The sequence below is a fragment of the Thermochaetoides thermophila genome (genome assembly GCF_000221225.1).
Source record: "Thermochaetoides thermophila DSM 1495 unplaced genomic scaffold scf7180000011817, whole genome shotgun sequence".
Lineage (NCBI taxonomy): Eukaryota > Fungi > Ascomycota > Sordariomycetes > Sordariales > Chaetomiaceae > Thermochaetoides > Thermochaetoides thermophila.
In genome coordinates, this window is record NW_006383033.1 from 130,854 (window position 1) to 152,617 (window position 21,764).

At 52.0% G+C, this 21,764-nt stretch overlaps 7 protein-coding genes across 7 annotated transcripts; 3 read left to right on the forward strand and 4 right to left on the reverse strand.

The window, feature by feature from the left end:
• Positions 1 to 32: 32 nt before the first annotated feature.
• CTHT_0040220 (uncharacterized protein) lies at positions 33 to 899 on the reverse strand (the record flags this gene model as incomplete). The annotated part of the gene is made up of 2 exons (XM_006694369.1): positions 33 to 779; positions 831 to 899. The coding sequence occupies 2 exons, from the start codon at positions 897 to 899 to the stop codon at positions 33 to 35; spliced, it is 816 nt and encodes a 271-aa protein (XP_006694432.1).
• Positions 900 to 1,458: 559 nt separating this feature from the next.
• On the reverse strand, positions 1,459 to 3,063 carry CTHT_0040230 (uncharacterized protein; the record flags this gene model as incomplete). Its single annotated transcript, XM_006694370.1, has 1 exon — positions 1,459 to 3,063. The coding sequence occupies one exon, from the start codon at positions 3,061 to 3,063 to the stop codon at positions 1,459 to 1,461; it is 1,605 nt and encodes a 534-aa protein (XP_006694433.1).
• Positions 3,064 to 3,661: 598 nt separating this feature from the next.
• CTHT_0040240 (uncharacterized protein) lies at positions 3,662 to 4,714 on the reverse strand (the record flags this gene model as incomplete). Its single annotated transcript, XM_006694371.1, has 4 exons — positions 3,662 to 3,848; positions 4,061 to 4,213; positions 4,267 to 4,493; positions 4,550 to 4,714. The coding sequence occupies 4 exons, from the start codon at positions 4,712 to 4,714 to the stop codon at positions 3,662 to 3,664; spliced, it is 732 nt and encodes a 243-aa protein (XP_006694434.1).
• Positions 4,715 to 5,952: 1,238 nt separating this feature from the next.
• CTHT_0040250 (uncharacterized protein) lies at positions 5,953 to 7,140 on the forward strand (the record flags this gene model as incomplete). The annotated part of the gene is made up of 2 exons (XM_006694372.1): positions 5,953 to 6,272; positions 6,363 to 7,140. The coding sequence occupies 2 exons, from the start codon at positions 5,953 to 5,955 to the stop codon at positions 7,138 to 7,140; spliced, it is 1,098 nt and encodes a 365-aa protein (XP_006694435.1).
• A 3,984-nt stretch (positions 7,141 to 11,124) lies between these two features.
• On the forward strand, positions 11,125 to 12,885 carry CTHT_0040260 (uncharacterized protein; the record flags this gene model as incomplete). Its single annotated transcript, XM_006694373.1, has 3 exons — positions 11,125 to 11,417; positions 11,465 to 11,514; positions 11,594 to 12,885. The coding sequence occupies 3 exons, from the start codon at positions 11,125 to 11,127 to the stop codon at positions 12,883 to 12,885; spliced, it is 1,635 nt and encodes a 544-aa protein (XP_006694436.1).
• Positions 12,886 to 15,381: 2,496 nt separating this feature from the next.
• Positions 15,382 to 16,843, reverse strand: CTHT_0040270 (uncharacterized protein; the record flags this gene model as incomplete). Its single annotated transcript, XM_006694374.1, has 2 exons — positions 15,382 to 16,617; positions 16,667 to 16,843. 2 exons carry the CDS (start codon positions 16,841 to 16,843, stop codon positions 15,382 to 15,384), a joined length of 1,413 nt encoding a protein of 470 aa, XP_006694437.1.
• Positions 16,844 to 19,828: 2,985 nt separating this feature from the next.
• Positions 19,829 to 21,558, forward strand: CTHT_0040280 (uncharacterized protein; the record flags this gene model as incomplete). The annotated part of the gene is made up of 4 exons (XM_006694375.1): positions 19,829 to 19,907; positions 20,225 to 20,822; positions 20,893 to 21,217; positions 21,535 to 21,558. The coding sequence occupies 4 exons, from the start codon at positions 19,829 to 19,831 to the stop codon at positions 21,556 to 21,558; spliced, it is 1,026 nt and encodes a 341-aa protein (XP_006694438.1).
• Between the last annotated feature and the right edge of the window lie 206 nt (positions 21,559 to 21,764).

The window sequence follows — 21,764 nt, forward strand, 5'->3', positions numbered from 1 at the left end:
TGGGTTCCAAATGCTATGCTTCATATGCCCATTTACTTCCTCCCCATGCGCGAATACTGACTGCGCCACACTAGCCCATTAGCCTCAATCAGTGTCCTCACCCAGCCATCTTCAGATTTGGTCGCCGCAGCACCCATCAATGTCGGCGGCATGTTGACGTAAATATTCTCCCAGGCGCCAGCAGGGACTTGGAAGGCTTCATGGAATATACCGATATGCGACCAGCCTCGCTTCCTCGCAAACTCGCCATGGTACCACTCCCACGCCCGCCGATGCACCACGTCGTGCGCGAACCGATTCAGCCCCTCGATGTCGCGGAAGTAGTAGATAGCCAAGATGGTTCCGTTTGCGTTGTCTTCGGTCCCTAGCCACTGCGAGTAGCCCAGACAGCCGAACTCCTCTTTACGTTCCATCAACTCGCGGTTGCATGCGTCGAAATGTTCGCCGAGTTCCTTACCACCGGGGGATAAGACCCCGAGAGGATGGTTGCAGCGTGCGCCGAGATGGAAGACCACGATGTCTTGGTCGGATGGAACCCCGCTAAACTCGGACTCGCCGGGCTTGGGCAGTTGGGCGGTTGTGCGGCCGGGGATGACGCCTAGCTTGGTGAAGTGGTAGTCGCCGGAACGGACGCTGAAGGCTGTTCGGATGGCGTTGCGCAGAACGAAGAAGATGAGCGGGAGGAAGGCATAGCGGCGGGGGAGCACAAGGCAGAGGAGGCCTTGCGCGCCGGCTCCGAGGGCAAGGAGGGTTGGGAGGGTGAAGATGTGTTTGATGAACTGGGGATTTGTCAGCGGGCGTTTGGACTACGAGCTCTGACAGGGACTCACGGTCTGGAGTTTTGGTCGCCCGCCCGGCCACTGCGAGCTGGGAGGGAAGATGGGCTTTACTCGGTCCATAGTGAGAGTGAAGTTCAAACTTGATCTTCAGCCTGTTGCTGCCGTTGTACTAGCTCATCGTTGTCGTTGTCCTGACTGCAGCAGGGTCTGGTTTTTTATGTTTGACACAGCCTCCGCCCTATCCCTCTGCGGCATGCGATGCGAGATGCGAGAGCGAGCACCCAGCACGACTTCTTCGGCATTTGAGACGGAAAAAACGCATTTACCTTACACCTACCCTCCTCGATTCGCCCTACCGCCTCTCCATGATTCGTAGCTGCTCCTCAAGGGAGGTGTGCTGTCGTAATGCCAAGACCGGGGCAGGCGAGTGCGAGTGCGAGCCAAGCGCCACAGAACCACGCGATCGGATCTGACGGGTTTCAATTGGGTCCAAACCAGTTGGGCTTGCATACCAGTCGACGCAAGCATCAACGCAAGTTTGACAACGCAAAAAGAAAAAATTTGATTTAATGGCTCAATTACTAACATTAACGAATACAATCATAAACAAGGTGTCGTGCCACGACGCCTTGTCTGGCCCTCGAAGTCTACGTCTGTATGAACTGTCCCAACAAAAAGCTTAGATGCGAACAAGAGTAACGTCGTCAATGTACAGATCATCGCTATACTCGGGCGAGCCGTTGCCCGAAAAGCCAACAGCGCCAACAATAATCTCGAGCTTGATGCTCGTCTGATCGGCCTCCGTAGTGAAGGTGACGGACTGGCTCAGCCACTGGTTGGCAGGGCTCTGCTGCAGGTCGGCCTCTTCATCGCTGTTGTTGACGTCACCGCCGGCGGATAGGTACAACGTTGTGTATGCGTCGGGGTTAGTATGCCAGTAGTACAAGCTGAACGCGTATGTGGCGCTCGGTTCAACTGTCACAGTTGTCTCCAAGATGAGCACGCCGATGTTCTCGTCCTTGTTCTTCACCAGCAGCGCTCCCTGGCCGGCGTGGGTCAGGGTGTCGGTGATCTCGTAGTCGAGGTTCAGCTCGCTGTCGACAACGGTAAAGGAGCCGAGGCCGCTCTCAAAGGTGCCGTCGAGGATGGGTGTGGCCGTGGGCTCGGCAGTGGCAGTGGCAGTGGCAGTGGTGGTGACGGGAGCGGTCGGCTCAGCAGTCTCGGTCGGAACGGCAGTGTCTGTGGGCTCCGGAGCGCCAGTGGTCGACGGCTCGGGCTCATCGCAGTCCTCGCGCTTGTACAAAGTCAAACGGCTGCCACCACCACAGAAGAGCGTGGCATCGCCGGGGCACAGCATGGCGCACTCCTTTTCAGGGACAGCTTGGCCGCTGCTAATTTCGTTGGCACAGTAGCACTCGCGGCCATACTCCAGGCCAAAGTACAGGTAGTCCTTGCAGTGCTCGGCGCATTTGTCAATGGTCATGGTGTCGTCACGCCAGTCGACAGAAGTAAGGGCGCGGTCGTTGACGTCGTCGACCCAGCAAGACTCATAGCGGAACTCGTCCACCACCGCAGGGACGAACGGAGGGTTACTATTTGGCAGTTTGTACACGCTCAGACGGCTGGGACCGCCGCACTTCTGATTCTCGTTGCCCTTACAGGTCATCGGGCACTCGGCCTCAGAGACCTTGACGCTGTCTTCGTCCAGGAAGGCACCGCAGAAGCACTCGTTGCCGTTCTCGGTGCCAAAGATGGAGTAGCCGTAGCCACTGCAAAAGGCAGCGCAGGACTCGAGGGTCATGTTGGCGCCACCGAAGGTATTACCACCGAGCACACGCAGCGACATGTTGTCGGTGTAGCAGCCCTGATACTCATAGCCATTCACGTCCGGGTAGCTGACGGGGGCCTTGTCGAACTGGTAGACGGTCAGGCGCATGCCGGCGCCGCAAATCTCGTTAGGGTCGCCGGAGCACGGCATGTTGCACTCGGACGGGTCGGCTGGTACGGTTGGAGCAACGCTACCGCAGTAGCACTCGGACGACCACTGCGTGCCGAAGTAATCGTATCCTTCGCAGTTCTCAGCGCACTTGGCGGCCGTCATGTCGGGACTGCTGATGACGCGGTGTGGGAAGATGCGCTCGCCGCTGTCGACGAAGCAACCCAGCGGAGTGTAAGGCGTGACATCACGGGCGATCTTGGGGTAGGGCTTGGGGAACTGAGGCAGGGCCGTGGCAGAGGCCGTGGCGGCCAGAACGCCGAGCGGCAGCAGCCGTTGGAAAGACATGATTGGGGTACAGTGGTGAGGTCTGTCTGACCGTCCTCTCTTCTCGCCACGAAAGTGAGCCAGCGCCCTCGTTCAGATTTTATCCCGCGAAAACAAGCCCACTAGCCCCGGGCTCCCGGTCGAGGGGGAGCCCTTTGATGATACTTAATCCTTCATTGATGATAGCGCGTCCGAGCTGAGGCCCGGTCCCTGTCGGTGGAGCCGAGCCAGAGAGGTTTTTTTTTACGCAGCCCGCAGGGTGCGCGTCGGCAGAGATGGTGATGTTTCAGTTTTGCATATGTTGGTGATGGTATTCAAACTCAAGATTTGAAGTTGAAATTCCATGTTGACAGCATCGAATTGTAAAGCCGCATCTCGCACGTGTTGCATCGATCAACACTGCTGATCACTGACGATCACCACACGTTGCGCCCCATGGCCCCCCCCCTCCGAGGCATCATCCTTGCCCCTGAGATTCTAGCGTCGGCAGCAGCTTTCTAGCGTGTCCCGCGTTTTCTAGCGTTGCAGCAAATCAGCCCACCGGCCCACTGGTCCCTGGAGTCCTGCAGATTTGTGCCTGACGAATGCAACCCGAAACACACAAATGTGCCCACAACATTTACCCGCGCCCACATTCCAAACCCCCGGGCCGCTGAACGCCAACCTTCCCAATCTGTATGCCGCGCCCAATCGGGTAGCCGTCCGCACGGGTCGGCGCCGGCCACTTGGGCGCCGGCGTCTTGGCACCGGGCGATAGCACGAGGGGATGGTCCGGCTCGCGCGCGTGGGGTAACGGGGGCGGTAATCTAAACGGTCACAGCCGTCATTTTACGCGAAGCGCAGCTTTGGCAGGGATAATCTGGTCATTTTCAAGTGGATTTGTGGACAGGCGACCTGGGTTAAAATACGAAGGAGTGAAACATTGCAGTATTTTTACATGATTAGCACGACGGCTGTCATCTGACTGCTATCCCCTTTCCATCCCCGGGTATCACCGACTCGATTCCCCTGAGCTTACGCCGTAGCGGCAGCGCCACTATTGGTGCCGCCCGCCGTCGTGCCGGCCATGGTCGTGGCGCCCTTCTCGGCATCCCCCGCGCGTCGACCCTCGCGCAGCTTCGCGTTGGCCCACATCATGGCCTCCAGGATGGTGTTGAAGAACAGGTAGACGCTGTTATCTAGCGTTAACACTCGAGTAAACTCAACAGGGCTGGGAGGACGCACAATCCAATGATCCAGAAGGCCTGAATCGCGTGCTTCAGCCCGCAGCGGCCAAACAGCGGCGGCGTGTGGAACAAGCAGCCATTGCCACTGTAGTCCTGCGATGAGAAGATGAGACAGGTAATCCACAGGTACGTCAGCACAAAGTTGAGCGGCAGCATGTAGCCGCGATACGACTTGAAAATGGGCAGGAAGATGGCGATCAGGTAGAAGAAGAGTGTGATAACGGCCTGCCAGCTGTAAGTCCAAAGGAACACAGAAAAAGAGTGGGAGCAGGGAGACGCACAATAACCTCCTCAAATATCAGGTGCCGTCCCCGGTAGCCGGAGTGGTGCAGTAGATACGACAACAAGCCCACCAAGATGGCCGACGACGCAAAGATGAGGAAGTTGTGCAGCCCCAGCAGGCCGCGCACGATTGAGCCCGTCCAGAAGTCGCTGCCGGCGTCCATGGTGAATGATGATTTTCGTAGGACGAGTTCACGCTTGCTTGGGTATCACTATTACTATCGCCGAGTGATTTCTGTCTGACAAAGTCAAAAAGAGTTGCAAAAACTTGGATGGAAGACTGGTCAAAATCGGGCGAACACCCATCGCCGGCATGTTTAAGTACGCTTCCTCGGCTTTTGACGGTTCTGGACACGGGCCTCGCTGATGAGCGCAGGCAAGTCTGAGCGCCATGACGTCGACGAGGTCCAGCACGGACGTATGACGCCAACGCCGGGCCTTGCGTCGAGGGAAGTGGTGAGGGAAGTCACTCCGAAGGCGACAGCATCTGAGGGAGCTTAGTAACTTGGAAGAACTTGCGTCAGCTTGAAAGGTTGTTGGGCATTCTTGGGGTCTATAGCAAGAGCTTGCGGAAGGTTGACAGCTAGCAGAGCTTCGCTTGATGTAAGAAGCAAGCTCGGTAATAGCTGTCAGCGGAGAACTGTTATCTCCACCATCTCGGACCGCTCGCGCGTACTCGTGGTCCGTGAGCTCAAAGAGACTGGCCCTGGAGGAGCACTTATGTCACAGAAGTCACGGAACAGAGGGATCTCGGCGAACCCTGAAGCTGAATAGGTTGCCCGGCAACCGTTAGGGGCTTTTCGGCATGTTGATTTTGAGGACAAGGAATCGTTCTCAGGACTATGCGCGAGGTACTTAACACGCCCGAAGTGTTCTTTCTGTCTTTCTTTCTCCATTCCTCCATTCTTTCCTTCTCTTTTATTATTCTCCAGTTCCTTTTCCTTTCGGATCTCTTTCTTACCCTCGTGTGTTCGTCTCTTTTTCTGTCTATCAACTATATTTTTGAAGAGGTATTACGATCACTTTATGGGCTAAAGAGGCTGAAACTGACCCCAATCGACATAGCTATCTAACATCAGACATCGAATGCGACTTTGGGCCAGCCTTCAAGCTTCAGCATTCATCATCAACCCCAAATAAGCAAAGTGGCCACTATGTTGCCCTATGCGCAAGATTGGCGGATCCAGACTTCCGAAAGTGCAACCCCAGGCGTCAATGCTCGGTAGATGGCCCGCGGGGCACGGGGCCGGCTATTTCCATGCGAAGGGGATCGTCGCGCCGAAACATTAAGCGCTCCAATCTGGCGAACTCGGCGTCAGAGATTCCGAAAACGGAGACAGTCTCCCCCATATAAAAGCGCAAAAGAAGATGGGAGTTGTTGACAGCTTCACCAATGATCACCATGTCTTTCCGGGTGCTTGCTCTCGCTGCCCTGGCGCCGCGCGCGCTGGGGGCTAACCTTGTTGCATCGCACTTTTCAGGCACCCTTTTTAGTCTGTCGTTTGATAATAATACTGACACGCTGTCGGTAACTTCAGAAGCTACTGGCTGCGGGCGCATGCCTGCATGGCTCGACTTTCGGTCGGATACAAGGCATTTGTACTGTTTCGATGAGTCCTGGTTCGGCAGCGGCATTCTTGCAGAGTTTTCGGTCGACAGCTATGGAAAGCTTTCATTGACCGGGCAGGCCCGCACGGCCGGGCAGTCTGTTCATGGCACGCTGTACGGGGGCCCTGACGGGCGTGCATTTGTTGCAACGGCGGAATAGTGAGTACTCTGTTGCCTGTGGCGAGATTCTTGCTAACTTTGCAGCTCTCCCTCGACCATAACCACCTACAAGCTCCCAGTCAGCGGTGCTCGAGTCCAGCAACAAGAAAAGTTCATCTCCAGCCGCGGCCCCCACCCCCGTCAAGATGCGCCTCACCCGCACGAAGTGCATGTTGATCCTTCCGGGAAGTTCGTGCTAGTCCCCGACCTCGGCGCTGACCTGATTCGCATCTTCAAGGCCGAGCCGGACGGCCGACTGTCCCTGTGCTCCGAGGCAAAGGCCGACCCCGGCGACGGACCACGTCACGTCAAGTTCTGGGAGTCAGCCAGCGGCAAGCGCAAGCTTTTCTCGCTGAACGAGTTGTCGAATACCGTGTCTGCGTGGGATATTGACGGGATTTCGTGCCTTAGGCTGACGAAAACGCAAACCTTGTCGACGTATCCGCCTGGCAAGCAGGGCGGGCCGTTGACTAAGGCGGCAGAGTTGCATGCTGTGGGCAACTTTTTGTATGCGTCGAACAGGGCGGATGAGTCGTTTGGCCCGGAGCAAGACTCCATTGCGGTGTACAGGATTGATCTGGAGACTGGTGAGCTGGAGTTTGTGGAGTTGGCTAACTCGTATTCGTTTTATCCGAGGACCTTCCAGGTTAATGCCGATGGGACGCTGGTTGCGGTTGGTGGGCAGACGTCGTCGAATGTGGCCATCATTGCGCGCGATCCGGAGACGGGGAAGCTTGGTGATCTGTTGGCCAGCGTGCAAGTTGGGCAGAGGGGGCGTCCGAATAATGAAGATGGCCTGAGTGCGGTGGTGTGGGTGGATTAGACCAGATATAGGCAGGAATAACATCAACTACGTTCACTTAGATTCACTTGCATTGGACTGGGAATAGGCAAAAATTGTTAACCTACGTTATTTCAGTCTTCATCCTAGTCCTCTATTCAACACTGGCCAGGAATCATTCTACACTCAGAGGGCAGCGCCTACAGCCGCATCTCAACCACTGAGCGACCCCCATGGCCACTGCTTTTTTGAGATACCGTAGCACTTTTCTCAACCGCTCCGGCCTTTTAACGCCAAAATCCAATTCCATAGACCACACGCTGCGATGCCATGAGTTTCGCGTATGCGTTGGCTTGACACAAAAGACGGTGTTGCCGTTGACGAGCTTCGTTTCCAATTATGCTGCTCCTCGCCTGCGTGGGCTTCCTTTCTCGGTCTTGGTGATGAAAAAGATGTGATATGTCATCAACATGCCCACTATTGTGCGATAGTATGGAAAGTGTCCTTAGGAAATTGTCTTAGTTTTCCGCCATGTTGACGCCATGTTGAGTTGATGCTAGACCCGTAGTGCTTGAACCTTAAGGTGCCAGTTGGGAGTCAGTTTACGTGGTGTCTATATCAATCGGAAGGATTGTGGAACATTTGGGGTTTTCAGGGAGGAATTATGGCAAGTAATAAATACCTGAGAAGAGAACCACTGATGATGGATTAGATGGTCGGTCCTCGGCACTCGCTGGCCCTCGCACATTTATCGAGAGACTGGATGATGATGTGTAACGAAAGGGTCAGATGAGTTCTAAACGACCAAAGGCTCGAGATTTGAGTGATAATGGAATGAAAATCATATGGAAAGAAGAAAAAGAAAAGCGAAGTGCAAGTCGGCGAGGCTGCGAGCGCTTTCAGCCCTCTTTTGGCCTCTTCCGGTTCCCCTTTCATCTAATGCCGTGCTGCAGATACGGCTCACAGCCTTGCACTGTCTCACCATAAGTGAACGACTAAACATATTTTCTTGTTTCTTCGATGTGAGAGGGTAAGTTCGTGCTGGTGCGGATCCTTCTCAGTCTCGATTTGATGTGGGGTTGGACATGCCGCAATGTGGCTGGTCATGGATTCCGCAAGCATCACAATGAGTGCTGTCATCCTAGCCCAAGTTCAGCCGCCATCTAAGTGCAATCAAAGCTTGCCCTTGTGGTTCGATGGCCTACAGAGACCATTTCCTGAGATGTCACCTTTCGTCCTTCAATAGCCCTATGGCAGGGCGTTTGGACCCAGAGCCTTTTGGCACTCACACCAACTTTTTAAAAATAGGGGTGTACAACTCGAGCATTACGGCTCATAATCAGATCCGGAATTATTAGTTAGGGTATTCACATTCCTAGCATCCTCCACACCTAACCCCATCCCTGTTCTCCCTCATAGTATCCTCTCACAACAACACACCAGTTTTTTCGATTTTTTCCCGTGTGTATATAGTGTAGTCTAAGCAATCCATAGTCACCTCTTACCCACCGCCGTCAAAGATTCAATTCAATTTAAGTCCTGTCCAAAGCCACAAGCCCAGCCCTGTCGACTCCCAAACTCCATTTCATCCCAACAGGGCTCAAGTTTCGTTGCCCTGCTTCTTCGCTCACGATGTTGATAATTTGAAATTTCCGCCATTGCAGAAACTGCTCTCTGCCCTTTCTGTGCAACAAGTTACTCGAGCATCGTACAACTGCCATCCTTCCGAGTCAAGTTCACTCTATTCGCAAGGACAACGAGGTCGAAATCGCCAACTTCAAAAATAAGATCAAAGGCTTCGAAGAGCAGATTGTCCATAGAAATGCCAGAATTTCTGAGCTTGAGGAGAAGGTCAGCGGCTTCAAGAGGTAGTCGCTCATATGTCAGGGTAGATGAATGTTTTTCGCTGCAGCTCGAAAGCGATATTGTGGTAGCCGCAAGTGAGCACACCGTGGTCACCTCTGACCGTACCTCGGTCAGCCCTGGCTCCACTGAGGTCAGGTGCACGCTTGACCTTATATAAGACCATGCTCATCCGCCCTCAAGGGCATGTAGTTTAGAAGGTAGAGCGTTGGTAATCTGCACTCACTGTGCTTGACAGATCACCTCAAGGCCGCGTGTCCTGCAGGGTAACGCCTAAGAAATAATCCCCACAACTTTATACATCCAACATATTGAGACAGATGAGCGACCAGTGCTGGCAATTGGCCGCCATCATAGAAGCTAACATCTCTGCTTTATGTTGGATGTATAAGAAAAATGGTGATGTGGATGAGAGCATTTACTTGGGCGTTGCCCTGCAGAACACGCGGCCCTGAGGGAATCTGTCAAGCACAATGGGAGCCGCAGAATAACAACGCTCTACCTTTCAAACTAAACACGCGTGAGGGCGGATGAGCATGGCTCTTTTATAAGGTCAAGCGTGCACCTGACCTCAGTGGAGCCGGGACTGACCGAGGTAGGTCAGCGGTGACAACACCGTAGCCACTTGCAGCTAACACTTTATCTAACTTTGCGTCTTCCATATCGAATCCAGTAAGCAATATTCCTTCAGTGTTGGTGTTAGGATCAGTTCACTACTCAAAGAGGACAAGGACAACGGTAATTCTGGGCATCAGGATAAGACTTTGCAGCAAGCTGCCCAAGGCCACTCAACAGCGATAAATCAGCCAGAAGGTGCTGGCCGTCGAGAGGCTTCAGTCCCAGGGGACTATGGACTAGCTAGCCCCGTCTCCAGCGGGTTCGTCTACTCTTACGCCGGTGATAAGTAGCTGACTAACCCTAGCCGAATGCTATGTACCGGGCGGTAGTAGGTGACTGGAGAAGTGATGAGTTTTTAACTGTCGATAGCTTTAGCTATTACAATTGGAGCGTGTATACGAACCTGTGGTCCTTCGTATTTTACAGTAAGTGAATACATAAATGAGAAAGGAGAGAACAAACAGAACTTCCATGGAGGAGAGAGTAGAGATATGGAAGCTGGCCAGGTCTAGTGTGAGCGTCAGGCATTAGTCACCTATCTTACCCCACATAGCATCCTGCTCAGTCGAAGTTGGCTTCGGTTAGCTGATAGTAAGCTGGACGTTCCGCTCTAACCACTCTGTCGTCCGCTCTATTGCCAATTGATACCCCCGTCATTATCTCAGCAAAGATTGCCGTGGCCGGCATCGGGTCAATCTTATTCCACGTGCAGCTATCATCAAAGGCGATGCCGCGACTCTAGGGACAGCTCACCTAAGTTCGGGGCCGATGGAAGAGTTTCTTTGACTTGAGACAGGGTTCCTCTCAGTTATTTTACCTTCTCCGATATCAACTGCGGGATCCCGAAGAACGAAGCCAAGCTGGATTGGCCACTTCCCAACACTTAGGCTAACTCTCGATCTTGCAGTACTTTCTCACAACCACAAAGTTTCCATTTACGTCACACCGCCCGCGACGCTTGCATTTCCCGCTCAATTCTATGTAACTTGAAACAGGAATGCATAAACCCTCTCGAGCTGTCGGAGATAAGGCCCATACCCGAGAGTACCAAGAAGCCGGGCGGCTCTACCATTCGGCAAGGTTGCATGTCGCAAATGCAGCATAGAGCACACAATCGATTTCGACCCAAAATGATGAAGCTTCCTGTAGCCGAGAATTGCGTGCCTGGCTCATTATAGCGTGCGGTGAGCCCTACCGGCCAGTCGGGTGCGGCGCACAACACCTCTGCGAGCACGTCATCCGTGACGTTCGTCAACCCATTCTCTGTTCGACGCGCGCTCCAACCAGCACACTGTCCAAGACACTGGAAAAGACTGCAAGATCTCTGCATTGTCACGCTGTGCAATCGGTGTGTGAGATCGCGCGATAGATAAAAACCGAGAATGCGGCTCGCAGCAACATGGCGCAACTTCTCAGCTGGCTTGCAACATACGTTGTGCGACAGGGGAGAATAGCATCATGCGTGTATAAATAAGCTTGGGTTACGTCCGCGGAAATGCGTCAGGTTGCACAATTAAGAGTTACGATTCTGCAGAGTTCTGAGACATGGCGGACAAGAACGACACAGTGGCGTTGTCCGACAAGGAGAAGGTTGCCGTCCACTCCGGCTCTGTGTCCGGTTCGGCATCCGTTCAATCGGGAGAAGGCAATGTCGACGCCGAGGGCTACGGCTCGACCGACAACCACATCTTCTCTGACCCGGCTGTTGCTGAGTATTGGCGTGGCGTGTACGAGAAGGCCGGCTACGAGAACCGGCACCGCTTTGACCCGAGCTTCACGTGGACTGCCGAGGAGGAGCGCAAGCTGCTCCGCAAGATTGACATTAGAATCATGCTTTGGTGAGTGCTCTCATGCGTTTAGAGTAGAATACCCATTGACAGTTCAGGGCCTGGATCATGTTTTGTGCGCTCGACTTGCACCGGAAGAACATCAGCCGTGCCATCTCGGACAACATGCTTGCTGAGATTGGTGAGTGCTCTCCCAATGACGGGTTGGCTCGATGCTGACATTGCAGGCATGAACACAAACGACTTCAACTACGGCCAGACCATCTTTCTGGCATCCTTCCTGTCTGCCGAGCTGCCAAGCGGCCTGATCAGCAAGAAGGTTGGCGCCGACCGCTGGATCCCGTTCATCATGGTCGGCTGGTCCATCACATCCGGTGCTCAGGCCTTCCTCAAGAACAAGGCAGGATACTACGCCATCAAGGCCCTGCTCGGCCTGCTGATGGGCGGCTTCATCCCGGATATTGTGCTCTGGTTGACCTACTTTTACAAGTCGAATGAGCTGCCAACACGTCTGGCTTTCTTCTGGACAGCCCTCAGTACCTGCCAGATTGTCGGCTCACTGCTGGCGGCTGGCATTCTACAAATGCGCGGCATAAACGGCTGGTCTGGGTGGCAGTGGTTGTTCCTGCTTGAGGGTCTCCTGACACTCATCATTGGCACACTTTCGTGGGGTCTCATGCCGCCTGGTCCCTGTCAGACACGCAACTGGTTCCGCGGAAAGGACGGTTGGTTCTCTGAGCGCGAGGAGTACATTCTCGTCAATCGCCTGCTTCGCGACGATCCGAGCAAGGGAGACATGAACAACCGCCAGGGTGTTACCCCCAGGCTGCTGTGGAAGACGCTCAAGGATTGGGAGATGTTCCCTCTCTACCTGATTGGCTTGACCACCTACATCCCTCCTGCACCCCCCGGTACTTACCTGTCTTATATCCTGCGCAAGCTCGGCTTCTCCGTCTTCCATGCCAATCTTCTGGCAATCCCGTCGCAGTTCCTGTTCGCAGTCAATCTGCTCATCGTCACCTGGGTGTCGAAGCGCTTCAAGGAGCGCGCCATTATTTCGTCTCTCTCGAACATTTGGATGCTGCCGTGGCTCATCGCCCTCGTCACGCTTCCGGCTGACGCATCGTACTGGATTCGCTACGGCCTGCTGACCGGCTTGTTGTCGTATCCCTACTGCCACGCCATCCTCGTCGGCTGGAATGCCCGCAACAGCAACGCCGTGCGTACTCGTGCCGTCTCGGCCGCCTTGTACAACATGTTTGTGCAGAGCGGCAACATCATTGCCAGCAACATTTATCGTGAAGATGACCAGCCTCTTTACCGTCGCGGCAATAAGATCCTGTTGGCAATTGTTTGTTACAACATTGTGCAATTCTACCTTGTCAAGCTTTTTTATATTTGGCGGAATAAGGTGCGTGAAAGAAAGTGGAATGCCATGACGCCGCAGGAGCAGGAGGACTATGTGTTGAATACCAAGGACGAGGGGCTCAAGCGGTTGGATTTCCGGTTTGCTCATTAGCCGATAGAGGTGTAGTTGCTTCAATGTTTATGGTTATCTTCAAAGCCTGTTGGATAGCTGATAATTTGATCGTGAAGCTCCGCTAAACTTTGATCGTCCCCTTAGATGGGCATAGAGACGAAAAATTTCAGCCTTTTCCTGCAGCAGTTGGCTAGACTCCGTCTCCAGGTAGATTTTGGTCTGAGAACAGAGTTTTGAGCATAGACTCTGAATCTCCGTTTCTGTTTTCCTGCTTTTCTTATTTTTACTTTTCTTTTTTCCTTCTCTGTCTTATCTATTCATTCTTTTCCGATTCTTTCCGCCTGACCTTACTACATGCTTTGGTGTCTGCTTTTTTTCATCCACTGTTTTCTCATATCTTCTCTTTACGTTGTTAGATAGCGATAAGCTTCACTGGTTGTTTTTTCCGTGGACCTTCCATCCGAGAAGTCGAGTTCATTCCAGATATTGCTAATCTACGCATGGCATTATGTAACATCAGATTTAGTCATTAATATGCCTTAGCACGTCATCCACGCTCCGGCCCCTTGACCTTCCCACCGAAAGATTCTTATCTCTCCCCCCTTCGCCTCAATACTTCTAACCGCATCCGGCTTCCCTATGCAGCTTTTTCCCAGCGTTACCTGTATTTAGTTCAACTCAGGTAGCTTTTGCCTGCCGGCGTCGTGGGCACGACCCGGCACCCTCGGGGGTGAACCGGTCGAAAATAGAATAAATAATTAAGCACCCAGATTCCGAACAGCAGCCTGGAACAACCATCATGGATCTAAGACCAAATATCGAGACCTCTCATTCGCTGAGGTGCGCTAAGATGGCCACTGCGGCCCTGAGTCTCCAACCTCGGCCCCATCTATGCGCCTGGGAAGCATACTGCCATAGAAGATCGTACACTTGGATGGACCAGTGCCTATCCTCATCATCATTAGAGTCATCGGCAGCTGCATCTTTGCCACTCTCAGCACCGTTGTCAACTCGACCGGTAGCATTGGCCTCAGTTTGTTGTTGTGGGTTGTTGGCGCTTCATCAGCTGGTGTGGGCTGATCGTTGTCCCTTGAGTACGGCTGCATGCTCCCGCGGTCCGGAGGAGACAAAGTTTACCTTGAGTTCACATATCCTCAGCCTCTCGATATCTTGTGTCGACCATCTACGATGTTCATGCCATTGCCCTGAGCTTTAACTCCAGCAACTGCATCATATTTGGCGAGTACGTCATTTTTGTTCTCGAATAGTCCCTGAGAAGCATGTGTTGGCAATCAGAGTTCTGGCTGTTGGTTTCATAACGTCTGTTACTGTTGTCCGCGGCTGCTTCCTGAGAACAGGCATTGCCATCCAAAACTTTCTGGGATGGATCAAGACCGCTTTGGTGATTTTCATGACTCTTTTCTCAGTCGCTGTCGTTGTATTTCGGCTTAACCCATTGCCCGCTAGCTTACACTCTGGTTCTGGCATCTGGGATGGCTCTGTCTGGACGTGGCTTACTTTCTGGTTGTGTCCTTGAACGATATCAAGGAGGGAATCAAGCCGTTATTGACAAATTAGGTTCGTCTGAACCAAAACTGGCCACCAGGGCTTGCTCCCCTTTGGCAGAATGCTCTCGTCTTCTTGGCCATTTAACACGCCGATGGGCGGGCTTATCTTATTTATTAGTTTTCCGACCGCTTCACCACTGGGGGGTGCTAAGTCGTGTCCACGGCCGGCGGGCAAGAGCTATCTAAGATATATTAATTACAGGTGACGCCGGTGGAATAATCAGCGCGGGAGAAAACTGATATGATATTGAGAGTCTGTTATGCTGCACGGTTGAGGGGAGGGAGAGTAGTTCTGGAGAGCCGTGTCCAAGCCCTCAGGTTCGAAAGAGGAGGGGGGGGGCTTATCATCCGTCGGATTCCATCTGTTATTGCAAGTTGTATTCCATACAAGAACATTTACTCCTTCATCCTGAACATCAAAGGCTACTCAGGCCAGTTTTTTGTGCCAGCTACATCTCTTGGGTTGTTGTAGTTGCGCTGGACACGCCGCGATCTTAAGCAGCCATATCGCGCCTTTGTTCCCGCTGTCTGTCTCAGAATTCCCCTTGCCGTGACTCTTCTTGCTGCTCTATTCCTTCTGAGATGTTGGTAGAATCCGTGGGAAACAATTAGAGCGAGTGAGCTACGCGCTTGTGGGCATTTCTGCGTAAGAAAATCCCAAGATCACTTTGGCGTTTTGCTAACCTTTCAGGTTCCTGTTTGCCCTCCTAAAATGGATTGTGTTTGCCGTCCTTTTGCCGTGAGTGGGGCGGTATTAATTGGTGTAAGCAACTGAAGTTCTTGAGGTTGGGCCAACAATGATATATGGCTGGCCCGTGTGCGGGAGTAGTGAGAGAATCCCTCTCTCATATTCTTCATCGGCAACAGACATTAACCAGAATAGATTGGTCAAGCTAAAATGATGACTTGTTTGGGTTACTGAATTACCTAAACTGTGTCTAACTAGACTTCACTACATTACCACTTTTCAAAGCCCCTGGATAAGCCTTGGAAGCAACTCTTCATTGAACTTCCACAAAACCGTCGAGAATTGACCAGACCACGCAGCGCCGGTGTACCAAGTGTTCTTGCGCCCCTGCAACGAGTAGAGTTTTTGAATAAAGCCGGCACGCAGCTCCTTGGCTGTCACATGGGCATGCATGTGGCCGTGGTCCGCAAACACAGCGTACTCAACAGTGCCGTTCGAAGGTGGCAGCGTCCCGGCCTCGATCATGTCCTTTATATGTTTGGAGATTACTTTCTTGATGTTGTTGGAAGTGTCCTTCTCCGTGCCAACCGCGATAAACCGATATAAGGCGTTTGTACCGGAAAGGTAGTAGAGACGGCCGACAACCGGAGCTGTTGGGAAGTCCAGATAGGTATACGACTCGGGACTTGTGGTCCGAACGGCGTACGAGAACCCATTTTGCAGGGAGGGGTGTCGAAGGAAGCCAACATATGAAGTAGGAAACTTGAACTTGCCAAAGACGTCCCGCTCTGTCTTGTCAAGGTCGAAAGGGGACAGGTTTTGAGACGTCGGCTCAATGGCGAGGAGTAACCTCTTGGCTTCGATGCATGACGTCTTGCCCTGAGGGTTTTTGACACGGAGCGTAACTCCCCTAGCAGTCCTTGTTGTCGTGAGGACCATAGTCTCGAAGAGAACGTCACTACCCAAGAAGTCGGCCACCTTTTCGTAGAGCTCAGCAACACGGCCAGATGATGGGACTCCCGAGGCAGCCTGACCAAGGAATGTACGAGCCATAATATAGCCGGAGCCTTGAAGAGCATACAGCGTGGGGACGTTCATCGTGTCGCCGACCCCTGAAGCGGTAGAGTCCCACAGCCGGGGAATCGCCGCCGAGCAGTTGTACTTTTTGACAAAGTCCTTGAACGGCATCAACAGGTCCTCGGGAATCTGGTTCGGTGGAGGAAAGTTGAAGTAGCCAGGGTGAACCATGTGCTCATACGGCATCAGAGCGTCCAGAAACCTTTGCAGTGCCGCTGTCACTTCGGCATTGTCTGGCGGGACCCAGTCAGGTACCAGTTGGCCTGTCTTAGGGTTGACATAGAACTCCGTGTTGGGTGGACCGCGGGCTTGAGGAACGATTGTTACGTTCATTCGCTCAGGAAAGGCAAAGGAGCCCTGGTAGTCCACCCAGGTTTGCACGCCCACGTTGATATCCAGGCCAGTCTCGGGGTCATGGTAATCGTGAGAGTGACCGCCCTTGAGCTGTTAGCCTGTGAAATCTTTTGTGGTTTGCCGCAGCACTCACCAGACGGTTATTTTTTTCGACAAGAACGATGCTGTAGCCGTGGTCTCGGAGCCAGACAGCCGCATGCGAACCTGAAGCGCCGCCACCGATAATGGCAACGTCACGGGTTATGCATTGACCGGGCCGGCTTGCGGCAGCCAGCTGGCCGAGAGCTACAGTAGCATAATATAAGCGCATTTTGTGCTGTGGTTCCCGGAGAGCACCCATCATCATCATGAGGACTCGGCACACATTTTAATATTCATGGTGTTTGCCTAGGCAACAATAATTGTCCCATGCCCAAGAATTGCAGGTAGCAAAGGAACAGGGTTTCTGCATACCCGATAACGGGCCCTGCATGCATTGGATGACTTGGGCCAACCCTGCTGTCAACAAGGTATGGTAGGACCAATGAAACCATGCTGCACCCGAGCGGACAATAGTTGCCTTATAAGTAAGACGGTAGTTGAATTTTGCATGGAAGCGATGCTAGGCTGTGAGCATTAAGACCTTTTCGTTCTTGACTACCTGTCTATTCTATAGTTAAATCATAATTATCCACACCTGATCCTTTCTAGAGGGGACATGCAAGCCGTCTGGGGGTCCTCCCACGGCCTCCATGTTCTGAACTACCCGGATCCTGCACACCAAGCCAGCGGAGCACTGGATTTGGCTTTCGGGCCAGCCAGTGCCTTTGCAGAGTTCGCCCACTGGGCCATGGATCACAGAACCTTCGTAGTGTCCCTGGATAGAGTGCTCCCCGTTCCTTTGTCACCCCTGAGATCTCTACCTAGAAGAAGCCGGTTTGCCGAGGCAGATGCCCTACTAGGGGCTTTCATCCCACGACCATGTCAAATCCACTCCCCCAAAAACTGGAAGACTTCGTCTAAACGGTCTTTGACGCCATGAAAGGACTGAGTGGTAGGGCGCCTTGCGGCCCCCCTCCCCCCAATACTAAGAGCGCGCCCTGGTGGTCAAAGGTCCTCCAAGTGTCCCGAGATACAGGCCCTTTGATTTTCAGGAAGGTCTGCAAGCGGGCAAGAACGAATTATCACAGAAAACGAGTCGCCACCGCAACCTCCACCACAGATTGGGGCCGCATCCTCAAGTGGCGAAAGGGTTCCTCGGACGACAGGCCATCGTGCATTTTGGTCAACGGCCGTTCGATCCTGAGTTTGAGTTTAAATTTGAATTCTATTTTCGACCGGCTCTGTTAGCTGCAAGTGACCACGGTGTGGTCACCGTTGACCTACCTCGGTCAGCCCGGGCTCCACTGAGGCCAGGTGCACGCTTGACCTTATATAAGAGCCATGCGCATCCACCCTCATGTGTGTGAAGTTTAGAAGGTAAAGCGTTGTTATTCTGTGGTACCCATTGTGCTTGACAGATTTTCTCAGGGCCGCGTGTTCTGCAGGGAAACGCCCAAGTAAATACTCCCAGCCACATTCACCATTTTCTTATACATCGAGCAAATCCCACGGCAGCTGGGCAACACCAGGGCAGCCTTGCTCCGAGGATGGGAGTCTGCCGGAGCCTAGGAAGTTGATAAAACTTTTGGCATCGCAGTTCCTGTTCGTGATGAGTCGTTGGGCCTCTGCTGTAACAGTTGACTTGGTCTGGTGCAGGCAGGGATCGACAATGGGTCAAATGGGTTAGATGATAGCCACTGACGATGTGGAGTGCACAACGAAGTCAGTTAATATGTGTAATAATCTTTCTTGGTCTTCAGTGTCCTTGTGTTAGGGAGAGGAAAAACCAAGAGAAGACCTTCATTGTGTCCTGGCAGCTTCCTTTATGGAATCCCCTTGCCCTCGCGAGTGCCTCGGCCTACCAGGCTTTCAGAGGTCTCGTCCTCCTGCCTCGGTCATCTGGCTCATTCGGCCGTGTGGCTCCATATATCTTCCGGCATCACCCACGTATTTGTATCGTTCACAATCATTTTATGGTGTCTCTTGTATTAGCGTTCGGGATATCCCTTTCCTTGGACTGCCGTGTCCGTGTGACACTCAATCTCAGAGTCTCCAAGTTCTTGAGCAGCGGACCATGAAATTTGAGTCGGGTGTCAAAAAGGTTTCGTCAGCGCTGCACACAATAAAATCCGATCTGGATTATCTAGTCCAAAAAGGTGATGCGGTTGATCGAAAAATTCATACTAGCTCTCTTTGGTATAGGTCTTAACAGATTACGCTCAAGAGCAGGCCAACATTTTGCACCAATTGGAACAAGGAGCTGATGAACGATTTATCAAGTTGACAAATTCAATGATTGGGCCCGCTGTGACGATTCCACAACGTCCTGAGATGGATTCGAAGGTAGTGGCCAGGTTGTAGAACCTGATGGGCTGAGGGTCCTCGAACAGTAGAGTATGGGATTCACTGTGGTCACTAGTTGTTGGCTGATGACTGGTTCTATTGCTGACTGGAGAGTCCTCGTCACGTTTCTGGGGATGGGTAATTCTATATACATATTTCGAAGATGTCAGTCTGCCTACCGTTTGAAATTTACCTATTGGTCCCCTCCTACGCCATCTGTTGGGCAGCCGCCGAGCCCATTACCAACCATAACGCCCGTGTTCGTTGTGTGAGACATTAATGACCTTAGGAAGAGGGTTAGGCCACTTTTGCATATACATTTCCACAAAAATACATGTCTATATATTGTAGTCAAGGCGAATTACAATGACGGTCTTAGTGTAACGATCCCGCTAGCCTTTTGGAGATAAGCTTATCGCGAATCAGAGCGCAAGAATTCTGCCGCGGGTGAAGCATGCTAACTCTGACTCAGCCTTACCCCGCACTTTCACTATGTCAGGTTGGTTGGGCATATATATAATCACATTTTTGAACAGCCTTCTGGCTGCACCGTTCCCAAAGGCCTTCTTGCATCCTGCTTACGTTGGAGTTAAGATTTGTCTCGTCCGGATCTGATATCTTCGCCATTATTCTTACTACACGAGCGAGCTTTCTACATGACCCTCTTTCCTTCTTTCTGTCTTCATCGTGCCTCCTTCATTATTGACAGTACGTGCAACTAGATATCGGATTCAACTTTCGAAGTCCTGCTTCTTTTCCAGCCCACGGGAAATAGTTGGAACTCCACTAGTCCTCGTGCTTTAGCCCAATACCGGAACATAAAGCTCGGGAGTAAAAAGTAAAAATAACTGGAAAGCACTTACTCTTTAAAATGTCCCACTTTGGAGACCTGAACGGTACTGGTATCCAGGTCGCGCAGAATTTTGGTGTTATCAAACTCCACCAAGCAGGTTTGTCCGAACCTTGATCTAGCCTTTTTGCGAGTAATCGCCTTGTGGCCGTTTTTTGAGCTGACATAAGTTCCAGAAGACCAAAAAGATGCAAAAATCCTTGACTGGCTGTCCTCACTGGCTTCAGTGGACTATTCTATTCAACAAGCTGGTTTCCTTCGCCAACGACAAGAAGGCACAGGGCAGTGGTTCCTAGAATCTCCTCAGTTTCGGGAATGGTATGGTCCTTGTTTTTTCAACCATATCCTATTCCTTTTTCTTCTAAGCTAACAAAGCTACCAGGTTGTCAAAAAAGCCAGTGACTCTCTTCTGTCCAGGCATACCTGGTGCTGGGAAGACTATTCTTGTATCGATCATCATTGATCATCTCCAAAGGATATCGGGAGACCGTGACGTTGGCATTGCATACCTTTACTGTAACTTCCGGCGCGTAAACGATCAAACCGTAGAGCAGCTCATTGCCAACCTCGTGAAGCAAATATTCAGCAACAAGTTTCCACCACCACCTGCAGTCATGGATGCCTATACTCGACATAAAAAGTATAAATCACAGCCATCGTTGAGCGATCTCGAGGAGATGTTCCATACTGTTGCCGCACGGTACAAGGACGGGGTCTTTGTTATTGTTGATGCACTGGACGAATGTCAAATGAGCGACAATATTCGTTCCGAATTCATCGAAGCATTGCTGCGCCTTCAATCTAGGGATAGGAATGTCAACATCCTCGCCACATCCCGGCCTGTACCTGATATTGTGGAAGCCTTTGATGGGTACTCCCGACTTGAGATAGTGGCCCAAAGGGACGATATCGAGCGATATATGCGCAATAAAATGCCCAACTTGCGCGCTGTCTCAAAATATCGGGACCTCCAAGATGAGATCATCGATTGCATTGCCAGTGTCGCAGATGGCATGTAAGTTATCAGTATTCGATGAACAAAGGGTTATTGATCGAATTGAGCATATGTTTGCTTACAAATTTAGGTTCCTACTCGCTCGCCTCTTCATCGAGTCCTTGGAGCATAAAGTTAGCGCAAAGCGCATCCGTGAAACACTGAACAAGCTTCGAAAATGCGCCCAGGAAAAGGAGTCAAAGCTTGCCCTATTACGCCTGGCATATGACGACGTAATGGAGAGAATCAATGGGCAACCGGCTGATTACAAGGAGCTTGCCAACCATGTGCTATCTTGGATTATCTGCGCCAAACGTCCTCTGAAAACGATAGAGGTTCAGTATGCATGGGCTGTTAAGGATAGCGAGGACGGAATCGATGAAGCCGCAATTCCTGAAGCCGAAAACATGGTTTCAGTATGTTGCGGGCTTGTTGTGATCGACAAAGAAAGCGAAATCATCCGGCTTGTCCACTATACACTTCAGGAATACTTCCAGCACACTTTGACTCGGTGGTTTACGGACCCTCACCACGATATTGCAAATACCTGCGTTTCATACCTGTTGTTCAAGGACTTTTCAGATGGCCCAGTCAGGACGATTAAGGAGGCGCGTGAACGACTTGAAAAACCACTCTTCTCCTACTCTGTTGACTACTGGGGACATCATGCATCTGCGTGTTCGGCCTGCATTCCTCGACTTCTTAACTTACTGACAAATCCAGGGTGGGTCAGTATGGTGGTGCAGCTTTGTGCTAGATTTTCCAAGATCAGACAGCCACGGTTCTTTTATGACGAAAGGCTAAGTTCAGAGTATTTGAAGCCATCTCAAAATGTATTTCACTTAGTTGCCCTATATGGGCTCAATAATCTAGTCAAGGAGCTCTTGACTATAGCGCAGGATATTGATCCTGACCAACGAGATAACGAAGGTCGAACGCCGTTGAGTTACGCTGCTGAGGATG